At 38.1% G+C, this 16,134-nt stretch overlaps 1 protein-coding gene across 2 annotated transcripts in view; it reads right to left on the bottom strand.

Annotated features, from left to right (window-relative positions):
• Positions 1–6,467: 6,467 nt before the first annotated feature.
• Positions 6,468–16,134, bottom strand: part of CPEB4 (cytoplasmic polyadenylation element binding protein 4) — a 43,076-nt gene continuing 33,409 nt past the window's right edge. For both annotated transcript variants that reach the window (XM_035338791.1, XM_035338793.1), the window contains 4 exons: positions 15,828–15,946; positions 14,812–14,926; positions 14,415–14,596; positions 6,468–10,966 (listed from right to left, as the gene is read on the bottom strand). In XM_035338791.1, coding sequence (XP_035194682.1) covers positions 10,739–10,966; positions 14,415–14,596; positions 14,812–14,926; positions 15,828–15,946 — 644 coding nt within the window. In that variant the 3' untranslated portion in view covers positions 6,468–10,738. The remainder of the gene's footprint in view (positions 10,967–14,414; positions 14,597–14,811; positions 14,927–15,827; positions 15,947–16,134) is intronic.

Below are 16,134 nucleotides of genomic sequence, written 5' to 3'. Positions count from 1 at the left end.
AAAAGAGAGAGAGAGAGAGAGAGAGAGAGAGAAAGGAACCAGGGACTCACGCCCTCCTTTTCAAAGACCTGACCTGACAACTTGGCCTAGAGAGGTAGCCACTGTGTTCAGCTTGGGGGAATGAAGCTCAGAGTGAGGCAAACAAACAACTTCATTAAAAACTGATCCTGGAGTACAAATTTTGTCAGGTCCATTAATCAGAAAGCCTTGGTTAAGAAAGCGCTTCTTTTGCTGAAATACACAGATCTCAGTCCACAACCACCCAGAGAGCATAAATGCACACATATAAATCTAAGCAGCACTCATTTTCAGTACATGACTCTTCACACTTTGCATGACCACTTGCTGCTGCATGATCCCAAGCAGGAGTTCACTTTGCCACCTTGCTGCTCCTGTCCTGTGGCCCTTTCAGGGCATAAGGGCTGTCACATCAGTGGGTTTTCTCAGCACCTGTATTTATGGCATATTCTTCCACAGAGTTTGTGATTTGTAATACAAATACACATCCCTTGTGTGACGCATTTTGTCAACCTTCCTCAACAGCACATTGCCAGGACTTTGATTTCAAAAGCAAATTCAGCTCAGATCCCATGTAGAATGTTACTGCTGACAAAAAATAATGCCCCCCAAAGTCTCTGAGAAATCTGCAGAACTGGACACCACGCTCCTTTCCACATGTGAACTGACTACCAGCTACTTCTGTGTTTGTTACTTTGAACAAACCTCTCAGCTTTTCACCACATCTTCAACTGTCTAGTTAAAAATATACCTGACTGTAGCTTTCAGTCTGCGCCTCGTCATAGTTTGTTCTGTATTTAGATGTCAGCTTCTCCAGCTCAGAATGTGCATTGTTTCCTGCATTCTGTTGTTTCAGGTTTAGTTGGTCAAGTATGCATCATCTTCTATTAACCTTAAATACCATTTTAAAATAACACAGGTTTGGTGGTACAATTTATGTACCAAGGAGGAAGGGAAGAGCCAACAGGCCATTGCTGCATGCACATTTGGTGATTTATCTCATGTTACTCCTCAGCAAAAAGGAAACCCATTCTCGTCTGAGATTTGTTTCTCAGTGAGGATAGTTTGCTGTGGACTGCAAAGAATTACTCAACATAATACTGGCAAGGCAGATTGCTTATTAAATACTACATTATCTTTATCAAGTTCAAATTGTGAATCCATCTAAGATACGAATTTTAACACTGTTAACCAAGGTTTTAATGTAGAATGTATGCTAATTCTGTGAACAGCTACAGTCAAACCTTGTTAATTATATCCTCACCAATAGGACAAACAATTACTGTATCTGTCGTTCGCACAGAAGACTTAATAAGAGTCGCTGGAGTGAGGTATTTTATTAGAACGTGGTTACTTTACAGAACACACTGGAGACCATTTATTAGTATAACTAGGAATCATGAAAACAAAACTCACCACTTCTGCTAAATATAAGCGATGCATTATGCCTTCAGTTTTTGCTTACTTGTAACATTTCATAATTTACAATAGATCTCAGTTAATTATGTAAGCAACAACACAATGCAGCAGAGGCATAAAATGGCCAGCTGCCATTTTAACACACCTGCATTTCATATTAATGAACCTGCATATCTCAGATTGCCTTACAAACCATGCATGTGGGAATCACTTCATCCGCACCACTCATAAGGAGAGGCATATTTTCCCATTTATCCATGCTGCACATAAAAATATTTAGCACATTATAAACCAAGTTTGTTACACAAAAGCCTGAGCACCCCCTTGAGAGATTTTCAAGTCACTGAGAAGAACCATGGACTTTATAACCAAAACCCAAGTCAATGAGACTGAAACCCTTGGTTTGGAAGAGCTTCATGTTAAGGTATTTAAATACAGATTCCCAATCTGAAATGTAAACTACAGAGTGACTCAAAAAAAGTCAAAATGATCGCTGCAGTAACACCAGAATACAACAGCTTTCTTACTGGAAAAACCTCGTTGTCATGGGAATATCACAAAAGACAGGTAAGGACTTCAGTTTCTCTGATTTATCTTTTCCACGTTGATGTGCAAACTACTTTTATTTAATACCCTTTGTTTCCAAATCAGTGATAAGAATACTTTACCTTGGCTCTTTCAAATGTTAGACTGCAGGGATTATGATATTGAATATTACTACTGTAATTCTGGGAAATGCGTACTCACACCTTCCATGAACAAGCAGATGGGGAAGGTCAGGCCTACCTGAGATAAAACTCCAGATTGTCTTCTCAAACTGTGGAAGAATGTGTCATCACCAACGCACCTGTCTGCGTAAGAGAGACAGTTCTGTGTAACTGCTGTATAAATAGCACTGAACATACTCGCTCCTCTGTAATGGCACTGGGGCCTTAGCACAACTGTTCCAGTCCCCGAACATTCACTCCCTTCCCTAGCTCCAGAGACGTAAGGATGCTGCCAGGAGAGGAACAGAGCAGGGCTTCTGTCTCCAGGGGTTGCCAGTTCTGCAGAGAAAACTGAAGCAGTCCCTGCTTTGTTCTGCCATTAAATTCCTCCAAACACATCCTCCTGTGAAAGCAACCCTTGAGCAAATTTCCTCACTACTGACTGAAGAACTGAGTTGATTTTGCCAGTGTGTACAGAGCAGCATCTGCCTGCGAACAGCTGGCCTGCTGAAGCAAAGCTGGGGGCTACTGCCTGCTGCTTACGATGAGAATGTTCTTCAAAAAACTAAAAATCACATTTAACTCACTGAAAGAAAATTCAGAATGCACTCCATACACAAACCAATACCAGGCAAGTGCTTGAAGCAACAAGCACTCTCTTGAAAAATGGCACTTTGCTAAACTGACAACCTAATGCTTTCACATGCATAGCAAGGCAAAAACAATCACTAAGCAAACTGATCTTGGTTCATGAGTCAGCAGCAGTGTGAGATGGCGATTTAGATCAAGCAAACAATTTCTCAAACATTAGGTTGGAGAAGGTTGGCAGACTTTTTTTTTTTTTTTTTAATGTTTTGCTCTATGTGTGAATTGATATCCCCCACAGATTACAAAATTATGTTAAGAGCTACTAAGGCTCACAGCATGTGTGAACTGCATCTACGCCATCAGTCTGCCATTTAAGTGAAACCAATGTTCTTCACTCACATGAAAAGCAAACCAACTCACTCTGCTATGCAGATTTGGAATCAAAAAAAATGCCACATCACCAAGAGCAGCAAAACTAAGTCCATTTTAATCTTCAACATTCGTGCAAAATCAAAAAGCTGTTCTCACAGTTCCCCGGTACCTGTGTTGTGTTCAGAGGATTTACCCTCAGCTTTCATGACTCATTAAAATTAAATTTCAGGAAGAAAAAAAAAAACAACCAAACACAAATCTTACATATTTCCGTATTTTATATACACAAGGAGAAATGAGAACTTTTGACTAGCAAAATTTTGGAAAGGAACCTGAACAGAGCAGCCATACACCATGGTTTCCCATGCTCCGTAAACAAGATGAATGAGGGGGCTTTCCTTAATAATGGCTACATTCAAATTAATTAATATTTACAATTCAAAAGCCCCTCTCCGACGAGCCCTAAAAAAGTCACTGAATTATAGTTTGGGTGTCATCAGGTGATATCTGATAGCAGTAATGAGAGCATCATGTTTCAGAAAGACTCTCTCTCCATCTTAAACAGGGAGTTCAGTAATGTATTTAGAGCACCGATTCAACCCCTCTACCCCCTTCAATTTCTATGACTGGGAAGACAGCTGCAAGTATATTCTTATCCCAGAGGCTGTTTTTCATGCTGGCAGACTGAATCAGCTTATTTTACACAGAGGAAGAGATGTCAGTGTTTTTTCCTCATCTGTCCTTTCTGAGGCTATTATTTGTCTTAGATTTCCTGTAGGCAAGCAATGTGCATTTTGGACTGCGCCTGAGCAGGCTTTCATAGCCCTGAATAAACAGCAGCTGGAGAATCAGGACAGACAGTAGAAACTGTCCAACAACAACTTGACAGCTAAGAGGCTCTCTTTAAAATATACCTTAGCCTTTAACTCTGTACTAGATGGGTTTTATCCATCTCCACCCAAACTGAGTTTCTTCACTGATGTGGAATGTAGCAGTTCATTTACTGAAAGTAGCACCCAAGAGAAAGCTGGTGGCTGACTGTGCTCAGCGAGCAGTTTGTGCTGAAAGAAAATAGTTGAGATTCATGTACAGTGGAAATTCTGAAATTCTACCCCGCAGGCATATCTCCACCTTCTGGCGTCTGCCCCTAGCATTTATTTATAGTTTCTGGACAAACTGAAACCCAAAAGCGATTCGATATATCAGCTTTCCTAGAAAGTTAGTCCTCAGCAATTCAGAATCAGCTAAAGCCCTCACTAAGAAGAGTGTTTATTTTCAGTTTTGAACACTCCAGACTTGTGATATTTCACCTTTTCTGAGGTGATTTTTTTAGACACTGCCTGTGTAATGAGATTTCATTTATTAAACATTCACAAAGTATTTTGCAGTCTTCAGATGGGAAAAAGTTTAGCATTAATTTACACACCCCCGGATGTAAATCAGATGCTTTATTCTGATAAACACCTCTAAGTTTATATCATTTGTGAACTGAAATCACTCTGGGAGTGCCTTCTTCGTGGAAGACATCACTGTGCCACCATCATGGAAAAGCCCATACCGATGGGCCAAATTTCAGGCCTATCGTATTTGTTAGAAACCATTATCAGATAAAACACTGATAAGCACATGCTTTCTGGAAGACCACTCTGCACTTGAAAGTAATATCAAGAACTTGTTATCACCCTGGGAGAGGCCAAACTACAACTATTTCCTAACAATGCCAACACAGAGAACAGAGAGAGAAGACTTCCATTACCAGCCAAGTAACTGGTCAATATAGTCTATATATTATCATTATTTGTTAGGCAGACATCTCATATCTAGCCTCTGTATTTTTGATCCAAAAATAAAATGCTTACCAGCATTTTATGATTATTTTAAAATAACCAGTTCAAGGGACTGAAAATACATGCATGGACTCACCAGCAGTTTTTTGATTCTTGTTAAAAAGGCATTAGCTCCGAAGTTTACATCATCTGAAGCCAATGGGAATTCAAGTGATTAGCATCTTGCAGAACTAATCCCATTATAGCTCAGTTCTGTAAGATCTGCATTTCCTGAAGCACCCATGGAAAAGAATTATACTCAACAACTATCAAATATTTACAACATCTTTCCTCAGATGATGGCACAAGAGATTAGTAGCTCAGATGCCAATAACAAAGTGCTGGCCACTGCAACAATATACCGATTTTGACTCCAGTACTGTATTTGGGGCAGGAGTTTGTCTCACAAGGTACACGTGCATGTTTCAACTCACAGTTCCACTCGGAGCAGCTACCAGACCAACCAAAATTAAGCTACGTGGAAGCTTAGCTATTCGTATCAAAAAATGGAAACCGAAAAAAAGTTTGGGGAATTGACAGCCACTGAGGATGAAAAACTCTTTTGAATGGTCCCCGAAGGGCAGATCCATAAGGTGGCAACACTTCACAAGACACTTCAGACATTTCAAGTTGAGATACTTTAAATGAAAGGCTGACACTAGCAAGTTCATCTAAGAACATTCTTGAAAATTCCAGACTTTTTCCTTCTGTGAGTATCAGATTTCAACTGCGAGACAAGTGAAAAAGAATCCTTGTCTGTCCATGCCATGCTTGGCCTTCACAGGCCCTGGCCTAGTTATCTTTTTGTCCCAGCTGCACAATGGTTTCTGACTTACGTCAAGTCATGCATTGCATGTGCCTCAGCGGAATTCTTCTCATTAAATATTTCACCTGCCCAGTTAGCTTGACTTCTTTGCTCTATAGTGGTTTTCATCTTTGTCCCTATGAATTAGCAGCAGACAGCACAGCGTAGAAGAAATTGATCAAACTATAATGCTTGGCTAGGCCGATACACTTCAGAGGCAGCAGAAAAAACAGAAACAGCAGTGCTGAAACTGCTGAAAGGCTTTTCCAGAGCTACACTAAGATTTCTCAGCAAGCACCAAATACTCAACAAACACCAAATTCACAAAATTAAGTAGATAGTGTTCAACATTCCCGAAAGGCATCTGGACCTAAGCAGTGAAGATGGTTCTTACAGCCTGATTCAACAGACAGCAGTTCTACCGTCCTCTAGACATCGCCCTTTTCAGTTCTGCAGCACCACATATTTATTTTGCATCCATTTAATGCAGTGTACACAGCACTCAACATCTCTCAAGTGGTTACAGCCTCCCTCACACGTCCCCTACAAAACCATGCCCTAAGTTTTGACCAGAACAGGGCCACGGAACTCAGCCTTAAGCATTTTACACATCACATGGTCAGACGTGTGCCATACACTTCATCAGAATCACTTCCCAAGGCCCACGAGCTTCAGCCACAAAGGAACATGTATCTACAGGAAGCTTAAAATAAAAAAGGTTAAGAAGAAGCGTTGAGTTAAAAGTTTTATTCATTCAACATCTCACATTACAAATATTTAAAAATTATATGCATACTGGTATAAATAGTCATTTGCAAACTATTTAATAACATTAATTTTTCACTAGCACTTCAACAAATGAACTCTTTAAAAAAAGTAACTTGTGTTATATAACTTAGAGTAGAACATACAAAAATATGAACTTAAACGTGAAAATGACTTTAATAAAAAATGAATTACCCTTATTTAAAATGCTATAATAAATACTACAACCTCCCCATACACAGTAAAAACTATATGGAAATTCAGCCAAGTAGTACAATTAACTGACATACTTAAATAACTTTTCCTTCTGATAATATGAGCAATACATTGGGGGAAAAACATATTAGGGATTAGTAAAAACTAGACACCCACTTGCTAAAAGTTTCACTTCCAAAAAATATAACAAAAAAATCTGATGAAAATTATAAAAACTAATTATACTTTAAAATTTAAAAATATAAAAAATAAAACAGTTGAATACAATATTGTCCCAATTCTTACAATGCTATCACAGTAGCTTTAAAATAAGATAATAAAATAAAGCAAATGACCAAAACCTTTTATTCCATTTTTTTAAAAATAATCTCAAATTTACATTAGTAGAAAGATTGATTTCTGATTCTTTTCTTTAGAAACACCAGCAAGAAAGAGGATTTACTAGAACAGTAGAAAATGACATTTTTAAATGTCTGCAATTAAAAACAAAGAATTACACTGCAAAGATCTTCCAGAAGTCTGAAATAGGTATTGCACATAACTTGAAGTTAACTTGCCACAATTCATCACATTCAAGTTTTAAATCACCTTATAACAGAAGGTTTTAACTCTTCTAAAAACAAAAGGGGTGAATTATCAAGTCTTTCCAACAGCATCCTTATAAAACGCTAAATTCATTCACTGCAAGTTTTAAGTTTGCATTCTGCAGAGGTCTGTGTATGGAGAAGTATATACTATACCAAAAAGCACGGGGCAGTGGGGTTCCTTTACATATAAAATAATCAGAAACACTTTATTTTACATTGCAAAAATAACCATGTAATTACTCTGTAACTACATTGTAAATACATGGCCAGTGCCATGCTAGTGTGATAAAACTACATGCTTATTAACCCCTTTGCAAATTGAAGTGATACCCTAAGACTGGTAAACTAATTACATGTTAATTATGTTTGGAGCTACATGGTAACCCCAACTACAAATCCCATGTAATCAGAAGGACATGTAATCACTATTTAAGTACAGAGTAATGTATATAATTGTTTATGCCCTGTAAATCGAAGTGTAACCAAATAATCTGTAAACACGCTGTCACACAATCACAAGTGAATATTAGTAGAATAACAATTTCTTACATTAGTCATGCATACTAACATTACATGCCTGCCACCTAGCAGGCTCTCTTTTATTCTTTAAATATAATTTAAAAGAGCAGACACATTTCTGCATCAAACACCTAACATCAATTTTTTATTAATATTAAAAATGGCTAAACATTCACCAAAAACGTCTGCATTTGTGTATAATTTTTAAAAACTTAGTAAGAAGCGGTAGACAATTCTGATGTTTCTTTACTTTTAAATTCTACACTATATTTATGCATTTAAATTTCAGGGTCTAAAGACAGTGTCATTTGTCACTTTCATGCTTTTCTTCTTTAATTCTCAACTTTACATATACTATTTCTTAAATTATATGTACACCAAATACCTGGTGCTGGGCTAAGATGTTTAAGCAACATGCTTTCTTTTCTCTGCAGATTCTAAAATAGCATTGCCAGTGCACAACATCCATAATTCAAAATGTATGCAGAGCACTGAAATGTATAAAAAGCAGAATATAAGAAAATAAAATTTATTAAAATTATTTATATTAAAAAATGAAGTATATGAAGATCTCTCAGTAATAAAAGTACAAAAAGCTACTCTTTGCAATATGAAAAATTGAGGTATTGCATAAAGAGATATCCCGTCAGTGAAAAGTGTGCCTAAAAATGCTCACTGTTGGAAAAACAAGATATACAAAAGTAGTGCATAACAAATATACATTATGTGCATGACAAAATAAGTTAGCTACAAAAACACTGTACCGAAATTCAGCAGGTCATGTACAAAGGGAAAATTATTATTCAAAGCTAGTTCTCAAACAGTGTTATTTCTTGTAATGGTAACCCATCTCACCTGTTTACTGGGTAGGATCGGCACAATAGCACACCCCAAGCCACCTACAAGCATTAAAAAAATTAAAGGAACATTCCAACTATAATTATGTACTTCAGAGAAAAAAAAGTCCCTGACAATCTACACAAGAGCACTCTGCATTTGCATTACTGTTGTCAATATTTTCAGGGATTTCATTAAAAGCAGCTCCCTTTCTATACTTGACTAGTAGACAGCAAATGTCTCCATTTTGACCTTTGGAACTCGATAAGGTATAGTTCATTAAAGCCTGTATTGAAAATAAAAACTACTTCTCATAAAGATAATCTGGGCTGGGGGAACAGGATGAGGGGGCTGACAAAGGCTTTCAACGGAGCAGATGTTTTCCAAGCAGTGCTGAGGCAAGTCTTTGGTCTGAGAGAATCTAGGATGGTACCATGCCGGTCAGGCGGTTTAGAAGATTGCCACTGAATTTGTTTGCACACTGCTAAATAATCAGTTCAGAAGTTGGCCAGGGCGTTAGTTCAAAGTAATAAAAATAATTTTCAGAACTACTCCTTCATTCAACTATTTCAAACTGAACCCCTGCACCCACTCTTTATCATTCAATTAACATGTACTGTGTTAATGCTTCTCAAGGTAGAACTTATTTATAATAAAGCAGGCATTAACTTAGCAATCTTGGCACTTCAAATACCTGTGTTTCTTTATTTCTCCATATTAAGTTCTGAAGAGGAGGAACCTTAGCTGGAATTCTTTTTACAGGAAGAGTAAGAAAGGCATATGCATGCTCGCACCGTTTCATGCAAAAATCCAGAAAACAGTGCAAAACAAGACTTGGAAACTTCTTAGGTTCATGCCTTCTGTTACAACTAAGTTAGAGGGTATTTAAAACTAACTTTACATCCAAGATGGGAAACCAATAAGCAGCCAATTTTACTTTGCGTGACACATCTGAATATCAAAACTTCAGTAAAAATCAGCGATATCCTTGAGGTATCTTTAGTTTTTCTACTTTTTCATGTCAAAATGGAGAGCAAAGGCTGGCCCCTGATGAATGTTAGTATATTAGGATATAGAGTTATATATAGCCATCAAAAATAAAATCTATATATTTATCCTTCAGGAGAGGAAATGCCAGTTAACTAGTTGTCATTACTCTAGCTTTGGTAGGATTTCTAGGGCTGTAACCAGACAATTGAATTCTCTTAAAGGAAAAAAAAAGTGCACTCCCCCCCCCTCAGTAGTAACTTTACTCAACTTTTACATTCAGGAATTCTTAAAATGTAATAATTTTGATGAAAATATAATAAGCTCTGCCTATCTCATTACTAATTTGGATGTGGGTGGTAGTCAGAGGCAAGGTCGGATATATACCGAGCAAAAATTTCAGCCTCAAAACCCTTAAAAGATTCTCACAAAAAAAAAAAAAAAGGAAAAAAAAGGAAAGAAAAAGAGAAAGGAAAAAAGAAAGAAAGAAAGAAAGAAAAAAAACATTACTATAATGCTGCTTCAACTTTGCTCATGCATTTTTGTTGCTTTAAACATGCTCTTTCCTGTTGATAGGTAAATGTTAACTTCATCTGTTGCTGGAAAAATGTGAAGTCAAAAAAAAAAGAGAGGCAAAAACAGGCTTCCCTGGGGGAAAGTGTCAGAACAGACTGATAGTGTTATTGTTACATGGTTATTTTAATAAAAGTATTCTTATGTTCTTTATTAACAATAATTTAATTAAAAAAACAAAATACTCTATTGTTTCAATTCTCTTAATATTTTTCTCTCCTCTAAGAAAATGTTGCATGAAATTAAGTGTTCTCTCTGTAGTAAAGACAAGAGAATGCAACTCACTTGCAACATGTTATCAATACGAAAAGGAGTTCCCAATACAGTTTTCAATGACAAGATTCTACAAAATACCCATATTATAGGTCATTCTTTCATTATACTATTGTTAAATTACAGACTACTACAAAAGGACATGCTATCTTGAATAAGAGAAAGGGCAGGGTGGGGTAGGGATAATCGGGATAACAGAAGAGTGCACTTAATTTGAGGCCTGCATATGAGCACTGCAGTGATCATTTAGTTCCAGCGGAATGAAATATGTCTTGGGCGATCTCCTCCCTCCTTCACCAGGGGCTTGTGGAATTCCCTGCCAGCGCGTGAATGGATAGCAGCCCAGCAATATTCACAGTAATACTGCAGACAGGTAACATTAGCACAGAAAAATGGAGCAAATTTTCCACCGCAACGGGCCCCCTGACATTCATCACAAAGCTGATCATCCAAGACATATGGCTTAACTTCCACCTGTATACAAAAAATGAGAAGAAAGTTTTACAATTACAATTGTAGATGATGACAGTTCCACAACACATACTGTCTGTATTCTAGCAGGATTGCAATCACAGTCCTCTTGTGGGGAACAACACCGACGAGAATTATCCTCCTCATTACACTTGATCATATCCCTTTATCACCAAAAACCCTGGGCACTTAACTTGAGAACGATCCTGCTCCCACCATCTTCCCTGACGAAAAACACAACAGAAACCAATGCTTAGCATCAGTTTCACACATGTTGTCATTTATTTACAGAAAGGAACAATGAACATGTTGTTACAGAGCTGATATACACAGATTCACATCAAACTACTGGATAATTCTGGGGGTTTATTGTTAAGTATGGTGATGCACAGTTAAGCTCCTACCCGTTCAGGTAGGAATGTAAACTGTTTACACAACACTGTAACTGCAGATTAAATATGCATATAGTCTGCAAATTGCAATGCTGGAATTCTCAACTTTTAAAAAAAATAATAAATCATTATCTTTAACAAACATTTCTGTTTTCTTTTTTTCTGTGGCTTAGTCCATTCAGCAAAAAGAGACCCATCTAATCTTGCTGGTGTCAAATATGAGGCTTAAAATGGGACTGATGACTACCTAACGCAGTTGGCATTAAGAGCCAGATGAGCAGAAGTAATTCAGCACAGCAGAAGAGAAAGGAGAAGAAAAAATTCGTCAAGTTCTTAACTGATAATGACTCACAGGAACTTACCAGCTGGTGCTCCAAGGATACATCCACGCTACAACATCTGCAGGCTACTAGCTTTTAATCTAGACATTTGCATACCAAAAACAAGCCTGCTGTACCGTGGGCTACAAAACCCTGCCCACAGCACTCCAGAATGCTTACTGTGTGACAGGAAGGTAAAGCTCACTGCTCTCGGTATACAAGCTGGCTAGAGCACAGCTCGTTTAGACATGCCTACATGTTTAAATCACAGCTGCAGCACTGCCATCCCCTAAAGGCTCCGTTTCACCTCATAACCAGTAATCACCTCCACTCCCACTCCTCTGCTCCCTAGGACTATGAGAGGTCTATGCGACATGTCAGAAGCGCAACACAAAACCTCCCTTAAAAAAGCATACATACAAGTTCCTGTTCTAGAAGTGTTTGTGAGCCTTCTCTGAAGCTTGTGCCATTAGGTATTTTCACAACCATGTCCAAATATACAGACTGTGACTGGTGTCTCTATGTTATCCTGCTATTTCTGCATCTGGCTTAGGAATGGGCCCTTCTACCTCTCACAGACCTCACTGGTGTGCTAGCTCATTCAAATAAGGGCATTCATAAGTCCCCATATTTTAAACTTACCCAGTTTTATCACAATCCAGGCAGGGCACTGCGGTAGTTTGATGCCATTTGTGCTAACAGTACAAACAAGCTGCTTGGAGACAATACAGCAGCTTTTTCCCCCTCTCCCATTGCTAGAGTTCTGTTTCTAAAAACACCCATCCATGCCAGCTCAGGAGAATGACTATGTAAAAGAGCAGAGGCAAATATTCCTAACATCTTATCGCTTTCTCTCTTCATCACCTAGTTTGCTAAGCAGTTTGAGCTCAGGTACTCAATGAAGAGCATCTTCTGCAAGTGCTAAGAGGAGAAACTACAGCTATGCTGCACAGGCATCCTTAACGTGGCAACGTTATTACATCTGTACCTGTGTATTCAGAGGCTAGTCTAGGCTGCAATCTAAAGGCCAAACTACAGCACAGGTAATTAAATTACATATCTGCTTGCTTTAGCCTGTTACTACACCACTGTTTTCTGTGCAAGTTTACAAAGCATTGAGTCAGAGTCCTCAGCACATTCATTCGGTGTGTGCTGAAGTGCATATGCCCAATATGGCCTGCAACTGTTACCTATGCTATGTATATGGAGGCTTCCCAAGAAGTAACTTAAATTACAGCAACTTCATCCAGCACTCTTAGGATGGTGGCGTGCATCAGAACCTCTGTAGTGCTCTGGGTGCTGCAGGCCACTGAGTGTCTAGCTTGCATTACCTCTTTGAAGAGTATACCCTTTAGCAGCATTTCCTTACCTAATTTTACAGGAAATCCCTTTTGTTACTACTTTCATTTTTATTTCTACAAAAAAAAAATTATTAGAAAATAAATAAATAAATAAATAGCATCTTATTAGTAAAAAGTAGTATTGCAACTGTTGCATTTTTATGTTTTAAGCGACCAACTACTCTTACAATGAATCCTCTAAGCACTTATCTCCCCACATTTCTTCTGAACTACAAACAGAATGGGGAAATAAGGAGTGGGAGGCGAGAAGGAAGAGGAAACAGATTGCAAAATCTTTGCCAGAGTTCACAAGTACTTACTTCAATTTCTAGTCCCAACAGCTTCAATGGACCTATTCACCCAAGTGTCTTCTTATGCAAGCAGAAGTTGCACAAGGGCAGCACAAATTATTTGTTCAAAGCCATACAGAACTTATTTCAGAGCCAAGACTGGAACAAAGACATTCCAATTTGAAGGCCCTGAGTCAAACTGTTGTTATAACTCTCCTACCTAAGCTTTATAGCCAAAGGAGAAGTGAAATGATAATCAGATCATCAGCCAAGTGTATGTGTGGGGGTTCCTTTGTAGTAATAATCAAATTAAAATCAATAATGAATCAGGTAAGGAATATCCAGAGACACAGCATGTGAGTTTGAAAGTTAGAACACTAGAGGTAAGGATCCCAGTTTCTCAAAATTGTGGCCCAAAGATCGCTGTAATTGGCATAGTCACATTTATATAGATGAGAGGGCAGACGCAAGCAAATGGCAGATCTATTTGGCATATTCCATTAATTTATATTAACAAATTAATAAAATCAAGCAAGAAATAATTATAGTAGATTATCATTGAAACAATTAACTGAGCACAGTCTTTACATAGGCTGTGCAGGACGACTGTGAGGCTGTAATGCACGCTAAGGAGTTCACAATGCATTACCACGGTGTTCTTTAGGAACACTCAGCACACAATGTGTAACATTAGGGTTAGATTCTGCCCACTCTCTAAAAACATGCAGAACAGGAGTAAGAATTGCTCCACCCTTGGCAGATACTTTCCTCCCTGACGTTCTACAAATACTACAAGTGCAAATACTTGCAGTGGGAGTATATGACAAATGCAATATTCTTATAAAAGGGGAAAGCAGCTGACATGCTTCCTATTATGCTAAGCAATTTGAGAAAGTCTGCTTCACAGTTGCCTCCCACGTTCCAGAAGCAATAGCTTTGCACCACTCCTTCATTTTTATTCTGTGTTGTATCTAAGTGGCACAATCTAGCCCTAAATATGCAGTGAATCTGATATAACATTTACAGTCTTCACAATGACACACATTTACATGGAAAACCATTTCTAGAGAAGGCACTGAACAAAAATAGAATATGCTTGAAGACCTTACCCGTTTATCTATCTCTCCATGCTGCAGCTGAACAAAGCGAGCACTGATAGCAGCTATGTAACTCTGTTGATTAGAAAACGCAACCCGCCCAGCTCCTTTTGGGTACTTCAGCTCAGGGTCTGTGTCAATTCCAGCATAGCACACCCCTCCATAGAGCCGATCCATTATCATTGCAAGTTCCACTAAACCAGAAAGGAAAACGAAACAGTGTAGACTTGGTAAATTTTTCTCCACTTTAAAAAGCATCAAATGCGACAGTCCGTTTGTATTCATGTTCCCCACTGCGAGCATCAAGAACACATAATAGTTCCTTTGCTGAACCAATTTCTCTCCCCCCTTGCTCCCCATATCAGACTGCATATTCAACATGCCCAGTGCTGCGGAACACGCAGTGTACCTGCTCGTAAAGGCCGAGGAACACCACCAACAAAAATGGTTTTTCGTGGGTCAAGAGGCTGTGAACCATCCATAACAAAATCACTATCACTAAGGTTCCAAGGCCGGATCTGAACCTATGGACAAAAAGCCTTTTTTTTTTAACCATTCACAATTCAAAGTATCTCAGTAATATAAATTAGAACAGTATCCTACACAGAAGAAAACCTCTTAATTGACTCTTATTTTTTAACTCGCTTTCTCCTTGTCCAGCAATCATTTCTGAGAATTAAATGGTAATAAGCTCTGTTAAAGACAGACTACTGGATCGTACCACATTTCACCACTTCCCTGTTACCCAAATTTCTGGGAAGAAACTCACCCTCTACTTACGCACTTACTTAATCAAGACTGAACTGTGCTGTATGAACCACACTACTGCATACGTATCTACGCTACTTGTGTTGTTCTAGCCAAGTGTAAGCACTAGACTACCGTTATCTCAATGGAACAGGCTCCAATGTGCAAAGTTGTATGTTTATTTACTATGCAAAACTAGCTGCTTTACATTTGCTTACAGCTGGCCAAATTTGAAGTATGGGAATATAGCAGAAGTCTCTGCAACTATTAACAGACTTGCATTGGCCACAAAACCCTTTGTACTAACAACTTGTAGTTCCATGCCAAAGTATGTTTTTTGGATTTGTCTCTGTAAAAACAAGTTACATACAACACTATAGACAGTATGAACTCTGCATTTTATTCAATAAGCATAAAACACCTGTCTGAAAATATATTTATTATATCAAAGGTGAAACTTAGCAAACCTTTTTCTAACAGAAGTGTGAATTTTAACTAGACTTAAAAACTTGCTGAGGTCTACTTTAAAAATATATAACTTGATCTTCTTTTTGAGAACTTAATTTGATTTAAGGAAATTTAAACATTAGCACTCTGAAGACTGAAAAATAGGCATCTGAAGAGAATGATTTCTGGTTATCATACAGGAATTGTGCAGGCCCTGAAAATTCTACCTACCGGTTTGTCTTTGATAGTGGGGCTGGAAACACAAAGATAGAGCTTTCCATCTTCTTCAATACATGCATCAATCAGTGCCTGTACAGAGCTTTCATCTTGGAACAGCAAAAATGCATATCCTACAAAAGGGAAAACAAACACAGTCTCTTTCTTCTATTCACCTGTAGCACAGTAATTTAACCCAAAATTATGCTTGGCACCATGTCATCATGCTACCATATAGAAAGGGACAAACTTTAAGATGCTCTCACATAATCCCAACCAAGCTTTCTGCAAGCCCTCTGCAGTCATGACAGAAAGCAGGGAG

The sequence above is a fragment of the Oxyura jamaicensis genome, chromosome 13 (assembly GCF_011077185.1).
Source record: "Oxyura jamaicensis isolate SHBP4307 breed ruddy duck chromosome 13, BPBGC_Ojam_1.0, whole genome shotgun sequence".
Lineage (NCBI taxonomy): Eukaryota > Metazoa > Chordata > Aves > Anseriformes > Anatidae > Oxyura > Oxyura jamaicensis.
Note: the sequence above shows the minus strand (reverse complement) of the source record. Positions and strands in the feature narration are given on the sequence as shown.